The sequence below is a fragment of the Mytilus californianus genome, unplaced genomic scaffold, assembly GCF_021869535.1.
Source record: "Mytilus californianus isolate M0D057914Y unplaced genomic scaffold, xbMytCali1.0.p SCAF_2, whole genome shotgun sequence".
Classification (NCBI taxonomy): domain Eukaryota; kingdom Metazoa; phylum Mollusca; class Bivalvia; order Mytilida; family Mytilidae; genus Mytilus; species Mytilus californianus.
The window spans coordinates 10032550-10045521 of record NW_026262668.1 but is presented as its reverse complement, the minus strand read 5'-3'; the positions used below and the strand labels follow the sequence as shown (position 1 = coordinate 10045521).

Here is a 12972-nt window from a genome sequence, read left to right as displayed (position 1 = left end):
TTTGAAACTAGTAATCACCATATTTTTATGGAGATTGATAACAAAGTGGTAGTAATGACTGCTTCAAATCAGAACAAAAATGACCTCTCGAAGTCAAAATGCATTAAAAAGGGGCATAAATCTTATTAGAATATGAAGATATTAAGTCACAATATTTTGTGCATAATCTGACCTGTGGAAGTCATTTTATGATAAATTAAAGTCTGACATAAACTGACCTGTACAAGTCATATTCTGTTGAGTGCAAGAAGGGAGACAACACTTACATCAAATTATATCTGACCTATGGAAGTCATTTTATTCTGACTTGTTTATGTCAGAGCTCTGACTGACATACAGTCTGCAGTTTAAGTTTTTAAAACATTTATTAGATTCATAAACTATCCTGGATTTTTACCAAACTTGGACAGAAGCTACTTACAATCAAAAGATAGTATAGAGAGGAATATTTTTATTAATTTTTTTCCTCATTTTTGCTGAGCCTGTGATTAACAGCAAAAAGTAGGCGAGACACTGGGTTCCGCGGAACCCTTACGAATTTTTTTAGACATCAATAACTTTGTCAAACCTTTCCCTGGAATTTTAGGAAATTTGAACAGAAGCTTGTTTATGACCAAAATACAGTATCCAGAGCAAAATTTGAAAATATTTATTTTCATTTCCGTATTTTACTGATAAATGTACTCAGTTTTTTTACAGTTAACATTCAAATTTAGTCTGTGGTTGAAGTTTTTCAGTCATCAATAACTTTGTCAAACCTTCATTGAATTTAAGGAAATTTGGGCAGAAGCTTGTTTATGACCAAAAGACAGTATTTAGGGCAAAATTTTGAAAATCTTTATTTTTATTTTTCTGTTTCTTACAGATAAATGGACTAAGTGTTTTTTACAGTTAACAAGTGTATTACAGTCTGAGGTTAAAGTTTTTCAGTCATCAATAACTTTGTCAAACCGTCATAGAATTTTAGGAAATTTGGACAGAAGCTTGATAATGACCAAAATACAGACAATATTCAGAGCAACATTTTGAAAATAATTATTTTCACTTTTCAGAATTTAACTGATAAATGGACTTAGTTTTTTTACATTTAACAAATAGATACAGTCTGGGGTTAAAGTTTGTTACCTATCAATTACATTACCAAACCTTCATAGAATTTTATGAAACTTTGGCAGAAGCATTTTTATGATTAAGAGATAACTGTCTGAAGCAAACTTTTAAAAATAAATATTTTTCATTTTCAGTATTTTGCTAATAGATGGACTTAAATTTTAACAGTTAACATTTACAGACAGTCTGGGATTAAACATTTTTGACATGATAAATTTGTAAACCTTCATGGATTGTTATGAAACTTGGAACAAAGCTTATCTTTAAGACCATAAAATAGCATCTAAAGAAAAAGTTTGAATTGCTTCTTAAATTCTGCATTTTACTGATAAATAGACTCACTTTATGAGTCAACATTACACTTTTACACTGATAGCAGCAATCGCAGGCAAGACACAGGGTTCCGGGGAACCCCTTAAGAATTTTTTTACACATCAATAACTTTGTCGAACCTTCATTGAATTTAAAAAAAAAAATAGAGGAAATTTTTTTTTAATTATTTGAATGATAGAATCGCAAAATTTTCAAAATATTTTTTTCGTTTTTCTGTATATTTTCCTTAAGAAAATAACGTTTTTTTTTTTGGCTGTTAACACTTGGATACAGTTTGGGTGTTAAAGACATCATTAACAATGTCAAACCTTAGTAGAAATTTACCTTATTTTGGCAGAAGCTTTTTCATGATTAAGTGATAATTGTCTGAAGCAAAACTTTGAAAATATATATTTTTTTTAATTTTTCAGTATTTTACTGACAATTGGACTTATTTTTTTGCAGTCAGAGGAAATTTTGAAAACATCAATAACTATTAACTGTCATACAATGTTATGAAATTTGGCATCTTCAAAATCAAGAAACATCAGAAAAAAGTGTGAGTTGAAAAAAAAATCCATATTTTACTGATAAATGGTGTAGGATTTACTCAGCAAAACACTGTTTTACTGTTAGCAAGAATCCCATGGAGAAAGTCGGTTCTGGAAAACCCTTTTATACTGACAGCAGGAGTCGCAGGGGAGATAATCTGTTCTGCAAAACACTTTCATACTGACAGCAGGAATCACAGGGGAGACAGTCAAATCTGCAAAACACTTTAATACTGACAGATGGAGTCGTAGAGAAGATAGTCAGTTCTGCAAAACACTTTTATACTGACAGAATGAGTCGATGCAAAGACAGTCAGTTCTGCAAAACACTTTTATACAGACAGCAGGAGTCGCAGGGAGACAGTCGGTTCTGCAAAAAACTTTATACTAACAGAAGGAATTGCAGCAAAGACAGTGAGTTCGGCAAAACACTTTTATAAAGATAGAAGGAATCGCAGCGAAGACAGTCAGTTCTGCAAAACACTTTTATACTGACCGCAGGAATCACAGGGAAAAGGTCAGTTCTGCAAAACACTTTTATACTGACAGAAGGAATCCCAGCGAAGACAGTCAGTTCTGCAAAACACTTTTATACTGACAGAAGGAATCACAGTGAAGACAGTCAGTTCTGCAAAACTCTTTGATACTGACAGAAGGAATAGCAGCAAAAACAGTCAGTTCTGCATGACACTTTTATAATGACAGAAGGAATCGCAGTGAAGACAGTCAGTTCTGCAAAACACTTTTATACTGACAGCTAGAGTCGCAGGGAGACAGTCAAATCTGCAAAACACTTTAATACTGACAGAAGGAGTCGTAGAGAAGATAGTCAGTTCTGCAAAACGCTTTTATACTGACAGAAAGAGTTAAGTTGCAGCTAAGACAGTCAGTTCTGCAAAACACTTTTATACTGACAGCAAGAGTCGCAGGGAGACAGTTGGTTCTGCAAAACACTTTTATACTGAAAGAAGAAATCGCAGCAAAGACAGTCAGTTCTGCAAAACACTTTTATAATGACAGAAGGAATATCAGCAAAGACAGTCAGTTCTGCAAAACACTTTTATACTGACAGCAGGAGTCGCAGGGGAGATAATCGGTTCTGCAAAACACTTTCATACTGACAGCAGGAATCACAGGGGAGACAGTCAAGTTTGCAAAACACTTTAATACTGACAGATGGAGTTGTAGAGAAGATAGTCAGTTCTGCAAAACACTTTTATACTGACAGAATGAGTTGCAGCAAAGACAGTCAGTTCTGCAAAACACTTTTATACGGACAGCAAGAGTCGCAGGGAGACAGTAGGTTCTGCAAAAAACTTTATACTAACAGAAGAAATTGCAGCAAAGACAGTCAGTTCGGCAAAACACTTTTATAAAGACAGAAGGAATCGCAGCGAAGACAGTCAGTTCTGCAAAACACTTTTATACTGACCGCAGGAATCACAGGGAGACAGTCAGTTCTACAAAACACTTTTATACTGACAGAAGGAATCGCAGCGAAGACAGTCAGTTCTGCAAAACACTTTTATACTGACAGAAGGAATCACAGTGAAGACAGTCAGTTCTGCAAAACACTTTTTAACTGACAGAAGAAATAGCAGCAAAAACAGTCAGTTCTGCATGACACTTTTATAATGACAGAAGGAATCGCAGTGAAGACAGTCAGTTCTGCAAAACACTTTTATACTGACAGCTAGAGTCGCAGGGAGACAGTCAAATCTGCAAAACACTTTAATACTGACAGAAGGAGTCGTAGAGAAGATAGTCAGTTCTGCAAAACGCTTTTATACTGACAGAAAGAGTTAAGTTGCAGCTAAGACAGTCAGTTCTGCAAAACACTTTTATACTGACAGCAAGAGTCGCAGGGAGACAGTTGGTTCTGCAAAACACTTTTATACTGACAGAAGGAATCGCAGCAAAGACAGTCAGTTCTGCAAAACACTTTTATACTTTCAGTAGGAGTCGCAGGGAGACAGCTGGTTCTGAAAAACACTTTTATACTGACAGAAGGAATTGCAGCAAAGACAGTTGGTTCTGCAAAACACTTTTATACTGACAGCATGAATTGCAAGGGAGACAATGGGTTCTGCAAAACACTTTTATACTGACAGCATGAATAGCAGGGGAGACAATGGGTTCTGCAAAACCCTTTTATACTGACAGCAGTAATCGCAGTGGAGACAATCAGTTCTGCAAAACCCTTTTATACTGACAGTAGAAATAGCAGGGGAGACAATCTTTTCTACTTTTTTACTGACCGCAGGAATCGCAGGGGAGACTTTTAGTTCTGCAAAACACTTTTATAGGGGTAAATTTAGTAAATAAATATATGTCATCAGGGACAGCCCATTTAGGGGAGAGCTTTCTGTATAACACTGTAGTCCTGTGCTCTTCTGATTGGTAGATTATGTTTGTAATAAATATTTTTTGATAGATGGATCAAAACTAGAGTTAAAAAAAGTAAAAAAATGAATGCTGAATGCAATTTATTTGTATAGGAATTAAGTGCAAATCTACAGTGTTTGTAAGCAAGGCCATGTGAATGCCCCAAAATGCCGCATGACCCTATGTTTTTATTGTTGCAAAAGATGAGGCTACATTTGTACTTTAATGAATGATATATGAAAGCTCCTGATTTCTTAAGGTAAACCAGGTATATATTTAATTCAAGACATAGATTTACATTAAAGTCAATGGGAGATTTTTTACTGAATTTACCCCTATACTGACAGCAGGAATAGCAGGGGAGACAATTGGTTCTGAAAAATCCTTTTTTACTGACAGCAGGAATTTTGGGGGAGACAATCAGTTCTGCAAAACACTTTTATACTGATAGCAAGGGAGACAGTTGGTTCTGCAAAACTCTTTACAAATATTTTGATAGTTACATTTCTTGTACATTTTTTCAACTATATTCCTTAAATTACATTTCTGGGGAAATAAAGATTTATGCAAGTGGCATTATCTATCTGACAAGTGAAATTTCATATACACTTGTATAAAAGTTCAAGTTGATTAAAGTTACCGGTAATGTTAAATGTCCAACTCTGTCCATTTGTGTCAGTAACACAACCAAATCTTTTGAAGTTTTACTTAGTGTCAAGGACCAACAGTACAGATGAAATTTGGTTAAAGCAGTTTTGATATTATGATGAAAAAAATGTGAATTTATATGTCTTTTGATGATATTCAATAAATCCCCACTTGACCATGCAAATGTTTTGAAATCTTAATTAGGGTCCCGCCGAATGGCGGGTCGCCCTAAAGTGATAAGTTTGTCTGTCCGTCCGTCCGTAACAAATTGTGATTTCATACTTTATACTTGACATGTATATTAACAAACACCAGAGGGTGTGTCATAATGTTTGTACAACTTCCTAGGTCAAAGGTCAAGGTCAAAAACTTTGGTTTCAGTTGACAACCCCATGTCCTATGGTAAAGATCGTGTCTGCTCTATATCTAGAGAACCATGATGATTTCAAAGTTTATACTTGACATGTATATTAACCAACACCAGAGGGTGTGTAATAATGTATGTACAACTTCCTAGGTCAAAGGTCAAGGTAAAAAACTTTGGTTTTCAGTTGACAACCCAATGTCCTATGGTAAAGATTGTGTCCACTCTATATCTAGAGAACCATTATGATTTCAAAGTTTATACTTGATATGTATATTAACCAACACCAGAGGGTGTGTCATAATGCATGTACTACATCCTAGGTCAAAGGTCAAGGTCAAAATCTTTGGTCTCAGATGACAACCCCATACCCTATGGTAAAGATACAAATTTTTTACCACACGTTATTCACAGCGGGGCCCACATAGATGGCTCCCATCTCAATGATGTCTAGTTATGTCTAGAGGTATGATGGTTGATTGTGTGAAAGCTTCTGAATTTTTTACATAATTGCAATTGACCACTTTTAAAGATTGAATGTCTGAAAATTTTTCTTCAAAATGTAAATATTAAAGTGAATTTTTAGATTACAGAACCACATGTTTTGTTGAGGCTTGTAATTAAGCTTTACAGAGTTTGAGATTTTTTTTTCTTGATAAGATATCTGGTCTTCAAAGTATATTTAAGTTACCTTTTTAATCATAAAATACAACACCAGTATTTTTTTATCTTATGGGTTGAGTTTACTTTTTGTCAGTTTGATATTTTTCAACCTACAATTATGACTTTAAGTTCTAAATAATGATACATATATAAAGAGGAAAACAGTTAATACCAAAAGTTTTGGATGGCACAACAGACATCCACCAACACCGGCTCCTCCAAAAAAGTAGATAAACAAACAAGAATGAACAACACATGGCCAGTCCAGATAACTTTGTCTTATGTAGACGAAACATGTGTATGAAATTTTAAGCCTGGTATCATTGATTAGTTTTTACAACAACTGGGTCGATGCAACTGCTGGTGGTTGTTTTGTCCCAAAGAGTTTTTTTTTTCTGTAAATTTACTGTTTATAAAATGTTGAATTATTTGAAACTAGTTAGCCTCATTTGACACAATTTTTTTTTGGAATTTTCAGTTTTGAATGCTCTTCAACTTTTAATTGAATTTTGATACAATTTTGAAATGAACTGAAGAGTCTTATGTAGATGAAAAACTCGTCTGGTGTATAATATTATAAGCCTGGTGTCTTTGATGAGTTTTTTTGTTTGTACAAGCACAAAAGGAGAAGGTCCGGTAAGGGCTAGTTTTGGCCTAAAATTTGAAGTACATCTAATGAAAGATTTTTTTACATTTTTTAAACACTTAAGGTGGTACCTAACACTACAGGGAGATAACTCTTTAAAAATCAACTAAACGTTTTAATCACGTTGTATTGTTAAGGAAATATTAAGCTTCTCAATGATCAAAATTAGTGTTTGTCAAACTGCTATATAACCAGTGAAATTTTTCTGATAAAGTGGTTGGTTCAAATTATTTGAATTTTTTATATTTTTGTCAAAGGGTCAAAGTAAACATTTTGTCAAAATTTTAGGAAAATTAAACGAGCCAAATTAATATTAGTCAAGGTGTTGGGTACCACCTTAAGTGTCTACTTCAGTCGATTCAATTAGTTTGTGTAAAATATTTGAACTGATTTGGTCATGAAAGACCCTCAAATTCAAGCTTAAATATTAAAAATCTACCAAATATGCCATAAAACGTCACTTTTCAGATGGTTTTTGTCTAAAATGTAAGTGGCTGCATTCGTGTTCAGTCTCAACCTTTATATATGTTATGTATTATCATCAAATACAACATATATTTAAATATAAAGACTGAACACAAATGTGGCCACTTCCATTTTAGACAAAAACCGTAGTACCTGATGCATGTGCATTGTACTGTCAAAAACAGCCCATATTTATGGAACAGAACTATTCTACATCCCAATAAATAGCTAAAAGTTTACATTTCAACAAATTTGTAAAAATGCTTTATTTTGGGGCCAAAATGGGGTCTTACCGGGCCTACTCCTTTCTTGAGGATAAACCATTTGTATATGGATTTTTTACCTTTGGAGGTTGCTTTAATTTGGGGGATATCTGTGATAATGAGATCACCTAATTAATGCTAGTTGAAATAAATAGGACTTTTTAAGACATTTTCCAACAATTTTGAGGCATAAAATGTCAATGGATGACTATTCATTAGACAGAATTTTGTGTAATGCTTGGGAACTGTTTTTTTTTTTCAGGAAAAGAAATTTATAGATGGTAGTCAGAAATTATCAGACAAAATTGCAGAAAGTCTAGCAGATCGAGTGAGGTTATCTAGTCCTGTTACAAGTATTACACAGACTGACTCTATGGTAACAGTTGCAAGCCAGAATGGAAAGACATACAAAGTAAGATTTTCTGTGTTAATGAATACATTCCCCATTTCCATTCTCAACTTTATGAAATGTGCTTGATGTCTTGAGCATTTCTAAGGGTCAGTATTATTCATACATGTGCCTATATCTTGGCAATGGATGGGTTTGATTTACACACAACTGCTAAGCTCTCTTTTTATGACAATGTTTATAAAAATAAGACAATGTGGTATGATTGCCAATGAGACAACTTTCCACCAGAGACTTAACAACATAGAAGTTAGAAAATATAGATCATCATACGGCTTTCAGCAATGACCAAAACCCATAACGCATAGCAAGCTATAAAAATGTAAAACAGTTCAACATGTTCAAACTAGAAAATTAATGGCCTGATTATTGTACAAAACTATAAACAAATAACAAATACAAGTACATAGTCCATATATAACATCAAATACAAGTACATAGTCCACATATAACATCAAATACAAGTACATAGTCCATATATAACATCAAATACAAGTACATAGTCCATATATAACATCAAATACAAGTACATAGTCCATATATAACATCAAATACAAGTACATAGTCCATATATAACATCAAATACAAGTACATAGTCCATATATAACATCAAATACAAGTACATAGTCCATATATAACATCAAATACAAGTACATAGTCCATATATAACATCAAATACAAGTACATAGTCCATATATAACATCAAATAAAAGTACATAGTCCATATATAACTTCATTAGAAGTTTAACTACCTTTAATCAGTTAGTATTATTTTCCTTCTAACACAGGCAACTTTCCAACTTTTTTTTTTGTTAACAAGCATACCTGATAAGGTTTATTTCAGAACATTTGTGCTGGGAAAGTGATTTCTTACATCTTTGTTATACTGTCATTTTTTGCTTTGATTTTATGATGTGAAAGTTTATTGTTTTTGAAAAGAATTGAATAGTGGTATATGGGCATATTATAATAACATACTTGATAGTTGTATATTTACTTACATGTGTTTGACAACAGTAAACTATACAATCCCAAATGATATCTAGTACAGACCTTAACAAAAATTACTCAGCTGTTTTAATGATTTCAAAATACGTGAACAGACATCCATTGGATAAATAAAAATTCACTTTTCTAATATATTAGTAATGTTCTTGCTTTATTGATATCTTTGTGGAGGAGTCATATTATGTGAAACTAGCCATTATTAATATCTTTGTATAGGCAGATTATGTGATACTAGCCATTGCTTTATATCTTGGTATGGGCAGATTGTGTGATACCAGCTAAATAATTTTTGCTTTATTGATATCTTTGTATAGGCAGATTATATGATACTAGCCATTGCTTTATTAATATCTTTGTATAGGCAGATTATGTGATACTAGTCATTGCTTTATTGATATCTTTCTATAGGCAGATTATGTGATACTAGCCATTCCTCCACCACTGTTGTCTAGAATATCATTTGATCCTACACTTCCTGGTGACAAAATACAACTGATACAGAAAATGCCAATGGGATCTATTATCAAAACAGTCGTGTATTATCAGGAAGCTTTCTGGAGAAAAATGGGTAAGAAAGACAAGAAATTATACCCCCAGCTTTTGAAAGAGTGTAAATATAAAGATGGGGGTGTACCTCCATTTTTATTTTGCCCCTGCCGCTGGGGGGCTGGGGGCATTAAGTGTTACACTTGTCCATCTGTATGTCCGTTTGTACATCTGTAAGTATGTCTCGAAATTGGTTTCTGTACTCTAACTTTAAGTTTGCCTCAACCAAATGTTATGAAACTTATACACAGTGATTATTACCACAAAACTCAGATCAAGAACAAATTTGGGTGGTGTCGCTTTTACCGTTCTTGAGTTATGTCCCTTTATAACATTATATGCAAGCGTAGGCATCATCTGTCTCCATGGACACATTCTCCATTTATTTTTTGTTTCTCCTTCTGTTCCACGTTCATATCAGCTACTGCCCTGAACTGCTTGAGAGAACTTTGTGAAACATTTCTTGCATGATGTTCAATTACACCATTTATTTCAATTTTTTAATCAAATGATTTTTGGGTTTTTTTTGCATGAATTTGACTCATACTTGCATACTGCCATGCACATTTGTACCCATTCACTAGTCTTCGTAAATTCCTCACCAGACTTGAATGAAACTTTCTCAGACTTTTCACTATAAGATGACATTGTGTACCTCCTATTTTTTTTTTTTTACTTTTTTTATATTGACAAGATACACTATTTTTTTCCTGACAATTGAAATTATCAATTCATTTACTTTATTTGGCATCCACCAGGCATTATGTTCAAGATTGCTCTGGTGTCCCGGCCTGTTAAGTGGACTGGTCATGGCCATGGGTCTATATTGTTATGATATACTTGAAGTTAAGTCAAAGTAATGAGGTGTGATACAGATTCCTTACTTTTGCAGATTTGATACAGTCAAACCTGCTATAAAGGCCACCTCTATGAAGCAAAAACCTGTCTTGTCAGGTCACACTCCTCTCGTCTTTCTGAAGTAATATCTGTAGGTCACCTCTATTAAGCGAAAACCTGTCTTGTCAGGTCACACTCATCTCGTCTTTCTGAAGTAATATCTGTAGGTCACCTCTATTAAGCGAAAACCTGTCTTGTCAGGTCACACTCCTCTTGTCTTTCTGAAGTAATATCTGTAATTCAAAGGTCACCTCTTATAAGGTCAATTTTCTCTGGTCCCAAGGGCTTTATATACACATTTGTGTGTTGTCATTGATTGTTTTCATTGTAGAAGCACTTGAGTTGTAGCTTATCATTGACAAATGTTATAGAATATTGTTATAAGTATGGTGACATTTCACTTTTTTACACCGTCTAGGAAGTTTTGTGTTAATAGCATTCTCAACTCAAGTATGGAATTAAAAAGGGTAGGAACCATAGACCTCAAAATTAACATTTGCTGTGTACCCACTAAGCACACAGCATTTATGAGTAAGAGAAAAAACTGACTGGTACTGACTGGTTCAGAGTCAGAATAATATGACCATGTAGGATGACATGTCTTCCTACTGACTATTACAATTAGAGCTAGCATATTGGATCATATTGAAATCAGGATCGGTTTGTCAGTGTAATACATTGAAGCAGAGTATATTAATATTTCTTTGTTATCATCCTCATTATGCATGCAACATTTTCTTTAGACAATGAAAATCAATTTTGTCATCCCATTTTTTTAAAGTGTGGATTTCAATAAATAATTTTAAATTTTAATGAGTCCTAAAATATTCTGTCAAATTGATACGAATCATGCTGCTATATTAAACATTCATAAGAAGTTTCTTTATACTTATCATATTACATGTTTTATTATAAATTCCCAAGCTGGATATTTAATCACAAACAACTCCTGAGTGATGTGTTTTAGTTGAGAAACTAAAGACTTACGGTATATGCCTCCAGTATTCGTATAGTAATGTCATAAACCTTTTTGTGGTACAATCATCAGATGGCAAATGGTATTGAATTACCGGTACTTTTTTACTGTTAGATTCTAGTTTGTGATCCAATTCATGTTTCTTTGTCAAGTTGCAAACAGTAAAATATTATGTTTCTGTATACACTTGGGGGTTTGTATGAGGCTCTGGTTGGAGTTTACAGCATAAAGAATAATGGAAAAAAAATAGAGAATAGGGAATATGGACAAAAAAATTGGAATCGAAAAATAATGGGGTGCTGAAATAAAAAAAAAAACAGTTATTGGCAAAAAAAATAATATAGAAATATCCTAATGTTAATCACGTACACCATACTGGTGTAAAGAGAATTAGAAAAAAGACCTATTATAACAATGGTTCTAAAATGAAATACTATACCCAAAATAGTTTTATTAGTCTCCTACTGACAAAGTCGAAGGGGACTTTAGGTTTGCACTCCGTCCGTCTGTCCATCCGTCAGTCCGGCAAATCAGCTTTCCACACTTTTTTTCTTCGTTTTTAAAGATATTGATTTGATATTTGGTATATAGTTTTTTCATGACAAGTTATAGATCAAGTTCGAATTTTGTTCCGGTCTGATGATTTAGTCCAGAGTTATGGACCATAACTCTGGACCATATCTTATGTTAGAGTACTATGTTAAACCATAATTCTGTATAAAGGGAGATAACTCATTTTTTAAAAGACATTCTTTGTTAAATTATTTGAAAAATTTTTTGGCAGGTTTGTGTGTTATTTAGTATAAACTAATTTTCTGAATGCTATATATATAAAAAAAAATTATGAAGAGAAATCCTTTAATTAGATAATAATCTATTTTTATTAATGTATATATTTCAATACATTACATTGTCTAGATAAAAGTTGTTGACATTTTATAGATAAGCTACAAATCTATATTAGTTTGTGACAAATGACAGAAAAAGTATTTGGAACTATTAATTATATTTGATTATAATTTTTTGAAAATAGATATACACAGTATTACATCATATCTAATTTTAGAGAACTATTAATCATATCTAATGTTTTTTTCACTCATATAATCAGCTTTCCACACTGTTTTTAGTCATGCTTGTTTGCTTTATATTTTCATATTTCTAACAATAGGAATCATCTATATTTATTACTTTAACCAGATGTTTCAACACTTTGCACATCCTATAGGCACGCTTCATTTCTTATTTTGCTTGATTTTGCAGGCACTCATTTTTTATACGACCGCAAAAAAATTTTTCTGGTCGTATATTGGTATGACGTTGGCGTCGTCGTTTCGTCGTCTGGCGTCGTCCGGCGTCGTCCGAAGACACATTGGTTTTCGCACTCTAACTTTAGTTTAAGTGAATGGATCTCTATGAAATTTTACCACAAGGTTCAATACCACAAAAGGAAGGTTGGGATTGATTTTGGGGGTTATGGTACCAACAGTAAAGGAATTAGGGGCTAAAAGGGGCCAAAAATAAGCATTTTTGTAACTTCCAGACATAACTTGTGTGTTAGTGTATGGATCTCTCTGACATTGTACCACAAGGTCCCATATCACAAAATGAATGCTGGGATTGATTTTGGGGGTAATTGCCTCAAATTTTAGGAATTAGGGGCCAAAAAGGGGCAAAAAACAAGCATTTTTCTAGTTTCATGACAATAACTTGTGTGTAAGTGTATGGA

At 33.3% G+C, this 12972-nt stretch overlaps 1 protein-coding gene across 2 annotated transcripts in view; it reads left to right on the top strand.

Annotated features, from left to right (window-relative positions):
• LOC127727857 (amine oxidase [flavin-containing]-like) overlaps window positions 1-12972 on the top strand; it is a 115772-nt gene that overhangs the window by 28999 nt on the left and 73801 nt on the right. For both annotated transcript variants that reach the window (XM_052234975.1, XM_052234976.1), the window contains exons 7-8: window positions 7670-7819; window positions 9233-9392. In XM_052234975.1, coding sequence (XP_052090935.1) covers window positions 7670-7819; window positions 9233-9392 — 310 coding nt within the window. The remainder of the gene's footprint in view (window positions 1-7669; window positions 7820-9232; window positions 9393-12972) is intronic.